General features: G+C 42.7%; 1 protein-coding gene across 1 annotated transcript; it reads left to right on the top strand.

Moving 5' to 3' along the window:
* Window positions 1–11,436: 11,436 nt before the first annotated feature.
* On the top strand, window positions 11,437–14,813 carry ZBTB34 (zinc finger and BTB domain containing 34). The gene has a single exon (XM_021691544.1). It carries the CDS (start codon window positions 11,613–11,615, stop codon window positions 13,194–13,196), a length of 1,584 nt encoding a protein of 527 aa, XP_021547219.1. The 5' UTR covers window positions 11,437–11,612; the 3' UTR covers window positions 13,197–14,813.
* Window positions 14,814–16,220: the final 1,407 nt, after the last annotated feature.

Here is a 16,220-nt window from a genome sequence, read left to right on the forward strand (position 1 = left end):
ATGTCATTATTATAAATAAATTCATCCATGCTTTTTTTCAGCTAATTTTTGGTGAAAGTCAAGTCTTAAAAAATATTGTCATAAGAACATACTCGCATTAAATGGAAAATAATAGGACCCTCTTTCCCTTCCCTGGTGCTAAGAAATCGGTAAACAGGCAACACCTTTGAAGACTCGTGTTGCTTCCCTTAACTGTGTTTTCTTTCCTTTGAGCATCTAGCGTTGTCATGTGGGAGGGCAGTCATTACCTGTTCAACCTTTTGCTCAAACTCAGTGGGAGGAGCAGGGTGAAAGGAAGAGCAGAGTATCGATTAACTGGTATATCTCTTCGCCCCTGTCAGGATCAGTCCTGTCTGCTAGACTGTGGCTTTGCTGTCTTTGCGAAGTAGCTTTTTTATTCTAAAGCTCCTTCAGGTAAAATGCATTTGTTCTTAGTGAGCTTTGGAACCCAGATTAGGGGTAAGATTCCCGTGTTGGATTTCAGAACAGGGTCTTGTCCTGACGCATGGGTGTGGTGAGATGTTCTGTAGCTTTTTTGGGTGGGATCTTGTGGAGATTTCAAGCAGCTTTACTAACTAAGCCTCGTTGTCATGTGCTCTTGCATCGGATCTTAGTTTTCTTTTCAGAGCACACATGCATGTTTATCTCTAGGACCCCTCTCCTGACCTCAGGTCTGTGGGAGGAGCATCCCAGGCTGACCTGTACACAGGTCATCCAGTGTGGCTCTCCCCTGTGGCTTGTGGCCACAGTGCCTCGCTGTGGAAACGTCCTCCCTTCTCTGGTTGCCCAGTGGCCTTCACTTCCCAGCGTGCATCCGTTTTCTTCCCGAACCTGCTCCTTCTGCACTCCTCATGGTTCTGGCCTACCCCTGGCCTGCTGCCGGCCTTGCTGCTGGCCTCGGTGCTTGGTCAGTCCTGGATGGCCCCTCCCAGTCTGCTCTGGCTTTTTGAACACCAGTCTCAACGCTGCTTAGAATTCTGTTGAACTTGGGCTGAACCTGTGTCTTGGCAGCGTCTGCTCTGTGACTTCCACCTTTAAACACCAAAAGGACCAGTTACTTGAGCCTCAGGCCAGTGGTTTCTTTTTTTTTTTTTTTAAATTTTTTTTTAAAGATTTATTTATTTATTTATTTGAAAGAGAGAGAATGATAGAGCACATGAGAGGGGGGAGGGTCAGAGGGAGAAGCAGGCTCCTCGCCGAGCAGGGAGCTCGATGCGGGACTCGATCCAGGGACTCCAGAATCATGACCTGAGCCGAAGGCAGTTGCTTAACCAACTGAGCCACCCAGGCGCCCAGGCCAGTGGTTTCTAATTAATTGAGGCTGTAGCATGAAGATGGCTGTTTATTTAAAGGGGGTAAGGGCGCCTGGGTGGCCCAGTCGGTTAAGTGTCTGCCTTCGGCTCAGGTCATGATCTTGGGGTCCTGGGATCGAGCCCCACTTCGGGTTCCCTGCTCTGTGGGGAGCCTGCTTCTCCCTCTCTCACTCTGCCTGCCGCTCCCCCTGCTTTTGCATGCGCGCCTGCCAGGGTAAGGGGCTCTGATGGGGAAAAGCTGTGCAGGTGGAAGGCATACTATTCCTCAGCTGCAGAGCCACCTGGGACCTCTCCCCACCCCCCAAAAGCCCTTACTTCTCTTGGAGGTTTTGATCTAGGAAGAAGGTGCTGTAGTAAATTCCTAGAGCTGAAATTGTTCAGTCACTGGGGACATGCATTTGTAATTTTGATGGCTGTTAATAAAACACCCCCTGCTCGCCCTTCTCCATCCCCTTCCTCCTCACAGAAGCGGTAGGAGCCCTTGGCAGCATTAGGGGGAAGTTTACCACTTGTCCCTGTCCCTTTCCCTGGCCACCACACTAGGACAGGAATGTATCCTAGGGCAAGCTTTCTTCTCATCCTGCCTTTTCCTCAGCTCTTCCTGACTTCTGCTGGTCCTGCTGTTCCCCGACGGTAAATTAGACAAGGATCAGGAGTTACTGTGTAGGAAGTGTAGATGGGCAGACTTTGCAACAGTCCTGGGAAAGTTAGCCTCTTGGGAGTCTCTGTTTCCTCATTTCTAAAATAGGGGTAAAAGTACCTCCCTCGGGGGAGGGCAAGAGGATTCAGGGAAGTAATGCCTATAAGTCCTTTATGACATGCCTCGCCTGTATCAAGCATTCAGTCGGTGTTGGTCATTGATGATGATGATGGGCTTTCCCAAGGAAGGGAGAAGGCTGAAGGGTGTGGGAGGTGGCAGTGATCCCCTTTTATAGTTGTTGAGGCTTGTGTGGGGGTGGCTGGCCACAGGAAGGGGATGAAGGAGACCAGTGTCAGGACCGCTCCCGTCAGATGTGGTCCTTCCCAGTGTGGGCAGAGTCTCACCAGATGACCTTGGCAGACGCTGTGTGGGGTGAAAGCTGCTTCCAGCGGTTGAAAGTATTCTCCCATTAAAGACATTAGCAGAGCAGGAAGTGTGTGTGTCCATTGGTTGAGTGAGCAGAAGAGGACTATGAACAGGTTGAGGAGCTGACAACTAGCAGCCCCCTGCAACTAAGTCCTTACCACGTGTGCTTTTTTTAAAGAGGTATTTCACCTTCTTATCCAGAGTGTAGTCTTTACAAACAAACAAGCGGAAAAAGTGTTGTTAAAATAAGTATTAATGAAAGAAAAAAGTATTAATGGTATCGAAGAAAAACGTCCAGCTGATATATGCTTGTTTTTTAAATTCGAAAATAACAATGGAAATGTCTAGTTTGGGGATGGCTTCTTGCTTAATATAATGTGACAGACCTGTGATTAATCTGCTGAGTTAAAGAATACTGATTCTGATGTATTTAGTGAGAGGAATAATTAAATTCGTTACTGTCTTCTGAAGCAGCTGCAAACTTAGTCGAGATGAAAAACTAATATATAAATCACTTCTCTGCATTATCAAAAATGATTTTCATTCCCACATCTGAGTTGGGAGGAATCTGCGGTAAGCCTATATCAAACTGCAAGACTGGGAGCCTTATTTGTCTTTGAATTCCCTTTGGTTTGTGCATGCAGAAGATTGAAATTGAATATTTCCTATACATGTAGAAAAATAAATTCCCAGCCAGTATGCCATTTAGTGATTGCAATTAAATGTAATATTTGCAGTATATAAGACAAAAGGCTAATTTCCTTAATTTGCAAAGAGCTCTGACAATTCAATAAAAAATGCAAATAAAGGCAAAGGATATGAACAGACAGTTCCAAGACAAGTTTAGACAAATTGCCGTTAAACATGAGAAAAGATGATCAGCCTCACTTATAATTAAATGAAAGCATTTCCAGGGGCGCCTGGGTGGCTCAGTCGTTAAACGTCTGCCTTCGGCTCAGGTCATGGTCCCGGGGTCCTGGGATCGAGCCCCGCATCGGGCTCCCTGCTCAGCGGAGAGCCTGCTTCTCCCTCTCCCTCTCCCCCTGCTTGTGTTCCCTCTCTCACTGTCTCTCTCTCTGTCAAATAAATAAATAAAATCTTTTAAATGAAAGCATTTCAAAACCATGAGATGCCACTTAAACTGATCAGTCTGGGGCGCCTGGGTGGCTCAGTTGGTTAAGCGACTGCCTTCGGCTCAGGTCATGATCCTGGAGTCCCGGGATCGAGTCCCGCATCGGGCTCCCTGCTTGGCAGGGAGTCTGCTTCTCCCTCTGACCCTCCTCCCTCTCATGCTCTCTGTCTCTCATTCTCTCTGTCTCAAATAAATAAAAAAAATCTTTAAAAAAAAAAAAAAAAAAAAAAAAACTGATCAGTCTGGCAAAAGTGAAAAGGTGTAATGCTCATTATGGGCAGTTATGGGGAGACAGGGACTTCATGTGCTATTGGTGAGGATAGCTGCCACTGCCTTTGGGACACAGTTGGTATCAGTAGAAATGAGCCCATGATCCCAGCAAAGTCTTCCACTTGGAGGAAAAAGCATGGCTATTTAAATTTTTTTCCTGTTTAGGGTATTTATTGGGGCCTGGTTAAGTACATTGTAACACAGCCTTCCGTGGAGTACTCTGAAGTTGGAAAAGATAATGAGGTAGATGAGTTTGTGCTGATGTGGAAAGATTTGAAGGTGTATTAAATACATTACCAAAAAAACCAGAATATAGAACAATTTATGCTGATACGTATTTATAATTTTCTCTGAAAGAACATTGAAAACTTATCAGTGATTACCTTTGGGAAGAGGAACTGGGGAAGAGCTTTGCTGTTCATTTTATATCTTCTGTACTAGGATTTGAAGTTTGTGTGCATATATTTTATTTTAAAGGTAGAACTAATGAAACGTTGACCTAAGTTAAGTGTAGGCCCACTGACATTCTGTGCAGGGGAGGAATCAAGATCTACAAGAAACCAGTGAGGAGCCCATGTTGGGAAACTGCTGATCTAGAGGAGTGGGTGATCATATGTGAACTTGATTGTCTCTTGAAGAGGTTCTGACTTACTTTACCCCCGGACCATTAGACCTGACAAATCAGGTTGTTGGGTGTAGAACTTGTGATTCATTATGCCTTTTGCTCCTTTAAGCTTGGAAACGTGCCTAGGGCTGAAGTTACCTGCAGATTCCCTGTGTGTAAGACTTTTAGAAGCCTCTTACTCTGGGAGTGTTGCTTGTTAGCAGCTCTAGGCAGAGGGCTTTGAATCTTATTGTCACAGCCAGAAGGAGGTGTTAATGTAAAGGAGAGGAAAGTGAAGCACTTCCTTTCTCATTTGCAGAAAACTGGAATCCCTCTCTTAGGTGTTAATCATGGTCTTTGGTTTTTCTCTCCAGTGATTTTCTTTCACGTGTAGTTCTCTGCTTTTCTTCTGAGAAGATAAAAAGCCACGCAGAGGAGGAGGAGGCCTCACCAGGAAGCTAGATTCAGTTGTAGACTATTTCAGAAATGCTTCCTTGTTTGCTCTTTTCTGCTGGTTTTTGCCCAGGACTGTGCATCTTTCAAAAGCCTAAGCCCACCTTCCTTTTGCCCCTTAATTCCCAGAGTCACTGTTTACACACCCTTGTGTCATGCCAGGCAGTATCTGTGTTTCTAGAAGGCAGTCTGGTGTAGTTAGGGCCACAACCTCCCGAGTCAGACTAAATTCATCTTTTAACTGTGGGGCAGTTTGGCAGTATCTGAACTGCTTTTCTACAGTTCCTTCATCTATAAAATAGGAACAATCATAGTATTTCCTTCAGAGTTGATAAAAGGGTCAAATGAATATATATAAGGTGTTTAGCACGAGGTAAGTACTCATTATATGTCAGCTTTTATACACATTCAGTGCATGAATTTCCCTCATTTAATCATGACTGCGATTGTGTTGGGCAGTAGTTCTTCTGAGACCTTTTCTAGGTAGGAAATCAAAGTTAACTGACTTGTCTAAGATCATGTGGCTGTTTAAATGTTCATTGTTATTATTTTTATCAGAAAGTGGCAGAACTAGGATTCATAGCCAAGTCTACCTTCAAAGCCACCATCCTGTCCCCTAAAAAAAAGTCTCTTATAGCTAACCGTGTTGCTATGGGCCTAGCAGCCATTGTGCTGAGTGCTTCCTACCTTTTTTTTTTTTTTTTTTTTAAAGATTTACTTATTTATTTCTTTGAGGGAGAGTGAGCATGCATGCGCGCATGTTTGAGCACAGGGGGAAGGACAGAGGGAGGGGGAGAGGGTCCTAAGCAGACTCCGTGTTGAGCCCGAGGTGGGGCTGTGATCTCACAACCCAAAACCAAGAGTCCGGCTGAACCGACTGTGCCCCCCAGGCACCCCAGTGCTTCCTACTTCTGCATACTTGTATTCCTCATAACAAGCCACGAGGGCAAGGACTGTTATTCCCATTTTCAAGATAAGAAAACTGAGACTTGGAAAGTTTATGAAGTACCTCACCCAAGTTTTACAAGTGGAAAGCAGGTATCATTTGAACCCAGATCTGACTCCAAATTCATGACAACTTTTATATGATCTTTTCCTATCTTTTAAAAACTGGATGAGGGGAAACCTGGGTGGCTCAGTTGGTTAAGCAGCTTACTTCAGCTCAGGTCATGATCTCAGGGTCCTGGGATTTCAAGTCCCACTGTGGGCTCCTTGCTCTCTGGGGAGTCTTGTTTCTCCCTCTCCTTTTCATGTTCTCTCTCTTTAATAAATAAAATCTTAAAAAATAAAATAAAAATTGGATGAGGTATCCTAAATTTTTTTTAAATGTTACTTTTTTTTTTTTTTAAGATTTTATTTATTTATTTGACAGAGAGACACAGCGGGAGAGGGAACACAAGCAGGGGGAGTGGGAGAGGGAGAAGCAGGCTTCCTGCCAAACAGGGAGCCTGATGCGGGGCTCGATCCCAGGGCCCTGGGATCATGACCTGAGCCGAAGGCAGATGCCCAACGACTGAGCCACCCAGGCGCTCCTAAATGTTACTTATTTTTAATGATATAGTCAGATAGTTTAGAAATATGTCTAAAAAGAGTCATTGAAAGCTAATAGGGCTTCCAGCTACCCTGGAGGCAGTAGAGGTTATCTGTTTTTGTGCATCATTCCAGAAATAGTCTGCGCATATCCATGACGTGTATATATTGACACAGCAGTGTGTGTGTGTGTGTTGCGGTGCTTTATACAAACACCTATATACCCTTCTGCACCTCACCCTTTTCCTTCAGCAATATACCATGGTGATTATTTCATCAGTATGAAAAGAGCTTCCTTGTTTGTTTTTTCTGGTTGTACAGTAGTCTTAAATATGGATGTCCCGCAAGTTATTAACCACGCTCCTCTTGATGGGCATGTAGTCTATTCCGAATCTTTTGTCATTTTGTCCAGTGCTGTAGTAAATTACTAGGGCTAAAATTCCTCGGTCATGGAGCATGTGCATTTGTAATTTCAATGGACATCACTAAAATGCCCTCCAAAGTATTGGCTCATTTTACACCCCACCAGCAGCGTCTGTCAAATTATCATCGGCAGGGATTTTAAGACATTTTTTGTTTTACTTTTTTTTTGTCATTCCCAAGTAATAAATGTTCACTGTTAGAAGTACGGAAAATACAGGAAAGTATGAAGAAGAAAGTAAAAACATTTTTAATCTTACATAATGTAACCATTCTGTATATATCTCAGTATTATTTGTATGTATATTTAATATCTGTATATACATACATAATTTTAGAAATATCCTACTTTTGTTGTTACCTGATTTTTTTAAACAGCCTTACTCTGAGGTATAGCTTACATATCATAGAATTTGGTCATCTTAAGTGTACAGTTCAGTGATCTTTAGTAAATTTATGACATTATACAGCTATTACCATAACCCACTTTTAGACCATTTCCCTCACCCATAAAGATCCCTTGTGCTCATCTGTAGTTGATTTGTTACCTGATTTTTTGCCATGTTATTACATATTCATTCAGCAAATATTTATTGAGTGTCTACTATGTGCCAGGCAGTAATCTGGATGATAGTTTATAAAACAGATAAAAATCCTTGCCCTCTTGGGGCTTGCATTTTATAGAGCTAACTTTGTATTCTTCCTTAACATCAGTTTAAATAATGACATAGTATTCAGTATATAGGTGTGCTATGCTTTAATAATTTCCAAGAAGGTGGACATTTCGGTTGTTTTCATTGTTTTGCTATTGTAATTGAATATACTTATGGATAAATTCTTGAGCCTATATCCGTGATAGAGAAGTGTGCAGTCAAGAGAAATGCCTGTCATGAGGCTCTTGTTATACTTGCGTACCAGGAGTACAGGAGAGCGCCGCAGTCCCTATAGCACTACCAACTGGGTTTAAATCTTGCCAATTTGAGAAAGAATTGTGTCTCATGTTAATTTTTATTTGTTTGTTTATTGATGTTGTTAAGCACTTTATCTGTGTTTCAAGACTATTTTAATTTCTTTTTTTGAAGCATCTGTTCATAGTCTTTTGCCCATTTTTCAATTGTTAAATTTGCTTTTATTGATTTATAAGAGTTTTATACTTCTTCACCATATATGTCGTATTTTTCATAATTTGTCTTGTTCATTTGTTTTTGGTCAAAAGCCATTTTTTAGATGTGTAAAAGGTCTTCTGTGGTTAAATCTCTGTTTTTCTCTCTGGTATCTGTCTTTGTGTGCTTAGTAAGACCTTCTCTAGAAGTTTTTTTGGGGGGTATGTGGTGGAGAAGGGCTCTAACATTATATATTCGTATTATCCAAGCAGCCTCTATTTCAAAAATTCTTACTTTTTCACTGATTGGAAATGGCCCACAGGGCCCATCTGGTCTGACTTCCACCTACCTTGACAGCCTCATGAGGCCTCTGTCCTTCCCCTTGCTCCTTCCCCCAACTGTACCACAATTCTCTAACACCTCTTTCCTTCCTGCTCAGGCTCTCCTCTCTTTGTGTCATTCCTTTTGTCTGCAGCACCTCCCCGCCCCCCATTACAAAAGATCTCATAGCCCTTGTCATAGTTTATAACAAGAGAATTTGAGCTCACCTGGACCCCTTGTGCCTGGTGCAGGGAAGAAGACAGTATATACTCACAGTGAATGAATTCTAGCGTGATCATGCATTTTGACATCTGTATGTTTAGCTGTTTTTTTGTGGTGTTTTTTTTTTCCTAAAATGTCTTCAGTATTTATTCTTCTAGATCTACACTGTCCACAGTGTGGTAGCCACTGGCCACATGTGGCTGTTGAACACTTAAGTGTGGTTACTTCAAATTGAGATGTGCTGTAAGTGTAAGAGACACATCAGATTTCAAGAGTTAGTATGAAAAAAAATGTGAAAGGTCCCATTAACTTTCTAATAACCTAGTTATTATAATGAGTTATTAGAGTACTTAACTAGGTTAAGTAAAAATGTATAAAATTTTAATATTTTTATTGTTAATGGAACTGCTAGAAAACACTACACAGGTGGCTGGCATTATATTTCTGTTGGACAGCAGTGTTCTAAGATGAATTTTAAAATCATTTTGTGAAGTCACTAAGGAGGTACTTCATTGGACTGCATTATAGTCATAAATTAATTTGGGGGGAAAGTGTCTATAGCATGGAATCTTTCTGAAGCGTGATATGTATCTTCATTTATACATGTTTTTGTCCTTATTAAAGTGTTCCAGTTTTCTTCTTGTAGATCCTATTTTTTTGTTTATCACCTAGGTATTTTATAGTTTCTGTTACTATTGTTGGTTGTGACTTGTCATTATCTTACCTAACTGGTTTTTTATGTAGAATAATTTTTGAAACGCTTCATTTGCTAGTTCCTGCTTCTAAACAGATTTGTTCCAGTGATTCCCTTGTGTTTTCTGTGTAAATAGTCCTGTCTGCCTTGAATAGTAATTTTACCTCTTCTTTTTTAATGGCTCTGTGCCTTAATTTTCTCTTGTCTGTGGCTTTGGCTAGAACTTCCAGAACAATGTTAAGTAAGAGAAGTGATGGGCAGACCACCTTGTGTCCTCCTAGGGACTAACGGGAATGCCTCTCCGAAAGTGTTTACTGGAGTGTGCACCAGGGAACACTAATTCTTGGGAATATTTACATGTGTACCTTGAGAGAAGAGTTACACGCTTAAATGAGTGTGCAAACTGCTGAGTTAAATAGAATTCTTGTCTGCAGGTGGGTTACTATGCTAACATATTGTATAATCCCTAGGAGGTAGGGATATTGAGTCTAGCGCATGGGCTTGTGTGCTACTAAATACATTTTGGGAAATGCAGATATGATGTTTCCTTTCTAAGGATGATGTTGCCATTGGCTTTGCAGTAGGTACTGTTTATTACATTAGGAAAATAATTCTCTTCCTATTTTTTCCTTACTTTGAAAAGGCATTTAACTGTCTAAAATCCACTTTTGGCATAGTTTTGATTTGGCCATATGGTTTTTCTCCTTTGACTTACTGATGTGGCAGATTATATTTATACATTTCCTAACATGTAGCCATCCTTACATTTGGTCACAATATATTATTCTTTTAATAGGTTATGTTTCCGAGTATTTCCTTGAGGACTTTAAAATCTCTTTACTTAGGTAAAGTTGACAGTCGTCTTCTTTATCCTATTCACCATCTTCTGGTATCAGATTTATGCCGTATAAATTGAGATGCTTTAATTCTTTTTTTTTTTTTTGAGATGCCTTAAATGTTTCAGCATGCATCTAAAACAGTGTGAACGGCCTGAAGATCATTTATGCTTTGGCACTTGTTTCTTTTTATTTAATTCTGCCAATTTATGTTATTCTAAAAATATGTCCGTTCCGTACAGATTTCAAATTGATTTCAATCATAAATCTAGGATAAATAAGGGCACAGTATTCCTCCTTAACTGAAATGTTTTAACTCAGATTCTGACATGATAAAAAAAATTCTGGTGTGATCTAGTCACACTAACTGGTTGATCCTTTCCTGCGGGCGCCAGATTTAATTGCACATTGTTGTGTCTTACCATTTTAAATTTTCTCTGCAATTATATGCTGTTCTGTATTCATTACTTTTTTGCTTTCTTTGGGTCTAATTGGTTGTTTTCTGACCTCTTTGATTTCATTTATTTTTCTTCTTTGTTGTTTAATGATAAAAACTTTTAAGGCACTGACTTTCCCTGTTAAAATTTATGGTTTCAAAATCCTCAACATTTCATTTTGAAAAATTTCAAATATACAGAAAAGGTGGATTTTACAGAAAACACCTGTATACACCCACCATCTACGCTCTACACATTCCTGCGTTTGCTTTATCACCTATATATCCATCTCTTTTTTTGGATGCATTCATTAACTATGAAGACATAGTTAAACTTTACTCCTGAATCTTTCTTGCTGCAGATTTGATGTGAGTTTTCTTTTTTTCTAAATAGTTTTATTCCTTTTTGATTTCCTCTTTGATTCAGTGCTTGTTCAGAAGGTGCTTACATTTCTATTGGTTGAATTTTAACCACTAAAATATAATTATTAGATCTGATTTTGTTGTGTTTTGGTTAGAGAGTGCAGCCTGGGCTGTATCCACTTCCATGGTTATGAGCGATTTGGTGCATTGGGTTCTTGTGAAGGGCAGCCAGCCTGTCCAAGGTGTGTGTGTGCGTGCGCTGTGAGCACTGGTGGACAGTGATATGCTTGTGATATGTCCATCACTCTTGGTGCTGGTCCTGTCTAAAGCTCTTCACTGAAAGGGTCAATTGCCAACCCCAAAGGATATAAAGGTGTGCAAAACTGAAGGGGAAAAAAAACGCACATCAAGACAACTCAGATTCTAAGCTAAAAAGGGTTTAGCTCCATTCAGTGTATCCCGTGTGCTGTCTGCTTGAAAAACACCAGTTGGAAACATACTAATAAGGCAGAACATTTTTTAGACGAGTTGGCATATTTTTTACAAAGTATTCCAAATCCTCGGAAGTAGGTGAAACAGGGAAATATTTTTCCTAAAAGGATACCAAATTCTCAATCAGCTGAAAAGGCCCTGCTATCTATAACATGTTATAATTTTGAAGATGAACGTTAGGCAGCTGGGGCACTAGGCTGATTGATCTTTAGGTTATCTGACTTTAGGTGAATTGACCAAGACCAGTGGGAGACTGAAAATAAGCAAGAGGAAGAATGCCCAGGTTGACCCTCGGAGGCCCAGCAGCTGCAGTGGTGGTGGTGATGGTGGTGGTGTGATTTTTGCAAGCTTGTGTTTATGCCACTTGTACTGAGTGAGGAGTCACTGGTGAATTGTGAAACTCTCTCTTTCTGCAGATTGCGCTTCATGTCAGTAGAAATGGACAGCAGCAGTTTTATTCAGTTTGATGTGCCCGAGTACAGCAGCACTGTTCTGAGCCAGCTAAACGAACTCCGCCTGCAGGGGAAACTATGTGACATCATTGTCCACATTCAGGGTCAGCCATTCCGAGCCCACAAAGCCGTCCTCGCTGCCAGCTCCCCCTATTTCCGGGACCATTCAGCATTAAGTACCATGAGTGGCTTGTCAATATCCGTGATTAAAAATCCCAATGTGTTTGAACAGTTGCTGTCATTTTGTTACACTGGAAGAATGTCCTTGCAGCTGAAGGATGTTGTCAGCTTTCTGACCGCCGCCAGCTTTCTTCAGATGCAGTGCGTCATTGACAAGTGCACGCAGATCCTGGAGAGCATCCATTCAAAAATCAGTGTTGGAGATGTTGACTCCGTGACTGTCGGCGCTGAGGAGACAACCGAGAGTCGTAATGGAGTTAAGGACAGCAGCTTCTTTGCCAACCCGGTTGAGATCTCCCCTCCGTATTGCTCTCAGGTACGGCAGCCCACCACGAGCAGCGACCTTCGGATGGAGACAACGCCCAGCAAAGCTCTGCGCAGCCGCTTACAGGAGGAAGGGCACTCGGACCGAGGGAGCAGTGGGAGCGTTTCCGAGTACGAGATTCAGATAGAGGGGGACCATGAGCAAGGGGACCTGCTGGTGAGGGAGAGCCAGATCACCGAGGTGAAAGTGAAGATGGAGAAGTCGGACCGGCCCAGCTGTTCCGACAGCTCCTCGCTGGGGGACGACGGGTACCACACGGAGATGGTGGACGGGGAGCAAGTTGTGGCAGTGAACGTGGGGTCGTACGGCTCCGTGCTGCAGCATGCCTATTCCTATTCCCAAGCAGCCTCACAGCCAGCCAGCGTCTCCGAAGCTTTTGGAAGTTTGAGTAATTCCAGCCCGTCCAGATCCATGCTGAGCTGTTTTCGAGGAGGGCGCGCGCGCCAAAAGCGGGCTTTGTCCGTCCACCTGCACAGTGATCTGCAGGGCTTGGTGCAGGGTTCCGATAGCGAAGCGATGATGAATAACCCTGGGTACGAGAGCAGTCCCCGGGAGAGGAGTGCAAGAGGGCACTGGTACCCATACAATGAGAGGTTGATCTGTATTTACTGTGGGAAGTCCTTCAACCAGAAAGGAAGCCTTGACAGGCACATGCGGCTCCACATGGGCATCACCCCCTTTGTGTGCAAGTTCTGTGGGAAGAAGTACACGCGCAAGGACCAACTGGAGTACCACATCCGGGGCCACACCGATGACAAACCATTCCGCTGTGAGATCTGCGGCAAGTGCTTTCCATTCCAAGGTACCCTCAACCAGCACCTGCGGAAAAACCACCCCGGCGTCGCCGAAGTCAGGAGTCGCATCGAGTCCCCCGAGAGAACAGATGTATACATGGAACAGAAACTAGAAAATGATGCATCGGCCTCAGAGATGGCCCTAGATTCCCGGATGGAAATTCACACAGTGTCTGATGCTCCTGATTAAGATGGTAACGAAGTGCACCCAAACAAAGCACATTAATCAATGCATATTTGTGATTTGCTTTGTTGTAATCTTTGGTTTTCCCAACCATCTGGAAATCTCTCGGTCTCTTGGCAGTTTTTCGAAGGTTTCTGGAAGGAACACTTCATTGTGTTTATCCTTTCCCCCCGCCCTCCCTCTCCCAAGGAGCTCAAAGCATGAAGGGCAACGTATCCAGGGAAAACACAGGCTGACAGTATTCCTCTTTGGCTGAACTCTTAATCCAAAATCTGCCAGTGATTTAGCTATGCCAACTGGTTGACCCTACATTCTCTGCCAAGAGGCATACTCTCTTCGTTGTGTGCGCTGGCACTGGTGCATTTCCATGGAGAGAGACCAGGATGCCGTCAGCTGATACAAATGGGTAACCTTTTCTAATTTAAAATTACTTCTAGGGGGTAGTTAGACAATTTATATATATATATATAATAAAGCGATTATTATATATATAGTATATATACATTCTCAAATTTGATTTTATTCTGGTTGAGGTGAATGTAAGAGGAATATATAATTTAATACAATGTGAACAGGGCTTTTGACTCTGTCTCGTCCCTACCTGATGTTAGGGTTTTGCCCCTTTATTTCCCTTACAAAAGAATGTTAATAGGTTTTCATATATAGTAATCATTGTGTCCAAAAGCAAGCAAAGCAAATCACAGTGTTCATAGCTCTGCTTCATAACAAGTACATAAACCAAATGCCATAAAATGTATTCAACTCTAGTTGGAAACCGTTTGGAATTTTTGTTCGTTGTCCAGTAGGTAAGCTGGATGACCCGTGGTGCTGACCTTTTTACATATTGTAGTGTTATATTAGCCAACCCCAAAGGAGCAGTGGTTTTCAATGTTTTTACTGGCTTACGAATCTACCTTCATTCCGTACTGTAGAAACATACATACCAGGTAACTAAATCGAATCACTCTACCATGAGTTAGTACTCGCACTAAAGGAAAGGGATTTGTAGTTCTGTCTACAAAATTCTCCAAGCAGTGTTGTGGGTTTTTTGGTTTTTTGTTTTTGGCTTTTTTCCCCCCTCTCTCTCTCTCTCTCTCTTTTCAAACAGCTAGTTCAGGTGCACAGCAACTTTTCTACATGCAGTTCCCAGGGAAACTGCAGAACTTGGAATTTGTACTTTTTGTAAAGATATACTCTATGGGAATTGCAAGCAATATCTCTATCTTAGTATTGTGTGTGCTCACGAGAGCAGTGGCTCCCCCACTCTCAGTGTTTCCTGCTTAAAGAAACCAACAGTCCAAAAGCCCTCTACGATACTCTGTGTGTCACCAAATCTGTGTGTGTCACCATTTTTTTGGTCACGTGGTGCTATTTCTATGTTCTGTATCTTTTAGGTCAGTATAGTTGTAGAAAATGTGAAATCTAATGGTCATAGTGAATTACAGGTTTTTTTTCCCTCTCTTGAGTTTGTAGCTTGAAGAGAGACCTCAAAATCATGTGCTGGCAAACACATTACTGTATGAGAACACGCCTGAGTCCTATTTGAGTAACGTTTTGTGAGCGCTTTAGGAGATGTCTTCAGTTCTGTATTTTGTTTACCCGTGTGCTCGTAGTAAACCACACGGGCTTGCCGAGATCTCTTCGGTACTGTATACTCCCCCGGAGGAGTCTCGTCAGCAGTCAGACGGCACGTTTGTGCCGCAGGCCGCCCGCAGAATCTCTGCCCGAGAACCTTGGCCCTGAGACTCGCAGCCCGTGTGTCTCCACAGGGGAACAGCACAAACCACCTAAAAGCAACACAGACACGAGAAAGACCAACCTCCGAGGCTAGGAGTTAAAGGAATACAAAAGTAGACGTTTGCTGGTTTTCCATGCTTTTTTGGCTCTTAAAATACCAAGAATGGTGGGGGTCTGGGGGGCGGGGTGTTTCGGGGAGGTTTTCGTTTTGTTTCGTTTTGTTATTTCGAGAAAAAATCATTCAGGCCCTTGTGTGTGTGATAGCCCCCGGGGGTGGGAGCCGTGCGGTAGCATCTCTTTAGCACACAGGATCTCTCTGTTCCCGTGTGAGCCGCTGCGCCACACGTCAGTGTTACTACGGACAGATTACACTCGAATCCTGCTGCTCCCGAGGAGCAGCTTTTGCTAAATCGGGTATATAGTATGCCTTTTCCTGTCAAACTGCCTAAGTAAGGGGTGCGTTCTCTCCCTGAAGCACTTGCTCAACTCCTGTCAAAGCCGCGTGCCTCAAGGGGAGGCTGGACCCCAAGTGTTTACCCACTTAAATATGTTCTGGGGTTTCAGGTAAATGTTTGTGATTTTTTTTTTTTTTCCTTACATGAGTAAGCTTGGTTTTGATTTTTCTTTTTAAGAATTAAATGCAAAAAATTTGTGTGGTGATACAAATTAAGTTTGTGACAAGAAATGCCCAAATCAAGGACATGAGAGGTCAGGCTCAGGGAAGGAACCTCCTTTTCACTCAGGCTTGGGGCCTTCTGAGGGGTCTCCAGAGCATTCCGTGATAGATGAGACAAGTCAGGAGGGGAGAGCACTTGGGGCAGGTACCTCGAATATCCTAGTTCTTGTCATTGTGTCCGTCTTAACCTTATTTACATGGAGTTCTTTGTATTTGTCAATTTGTTTAACTGGTTTGAGTTTACCAAAGAGTGACTTATCCAAAATTGTCTTTGACAAAACTATACATTGCTTTGATTGTACAGTTCAGGTTCAAACATTGTAATGGGACTGTTAAGGGGCAGAAAATTGATTGAGTTTCTCTCTAATAACCATGATTCCACATCTTGCAAGTTCCACTTGCCTCCCATTCATGTTGCTAACACTTTACCCTTTCCACTGCTAGCAGTGTTAAGAATGAATTCTCAAGCCATAACCCAGTACTGTAAGGTTCCACAGGGCTTCGAGGAGGCAGAGCGGAGGCCAGCGCAGAGCTGGGCAGCCTCTCTGAGCGAGCACGCCGTCGTGCTTCTCAGTGTGCGTGGTGGGTGGAAGGTTAACTCCATTCAGATCGGGCAG

Source organism: Neomonachus schauinslandi, chromosome 13 (genome assembly GCF_002201575.2).
Source record: "Neomonachus schauinslandi chromosome 13, ASM220157v2, whole genome shotgun sequence".
Lineage (NCBI taxonomy): Eukaryota > Metazoa > Chordata > Mammalia > Carnivora > Phocidae > Neomonachus > Neomonachus schauinslandi.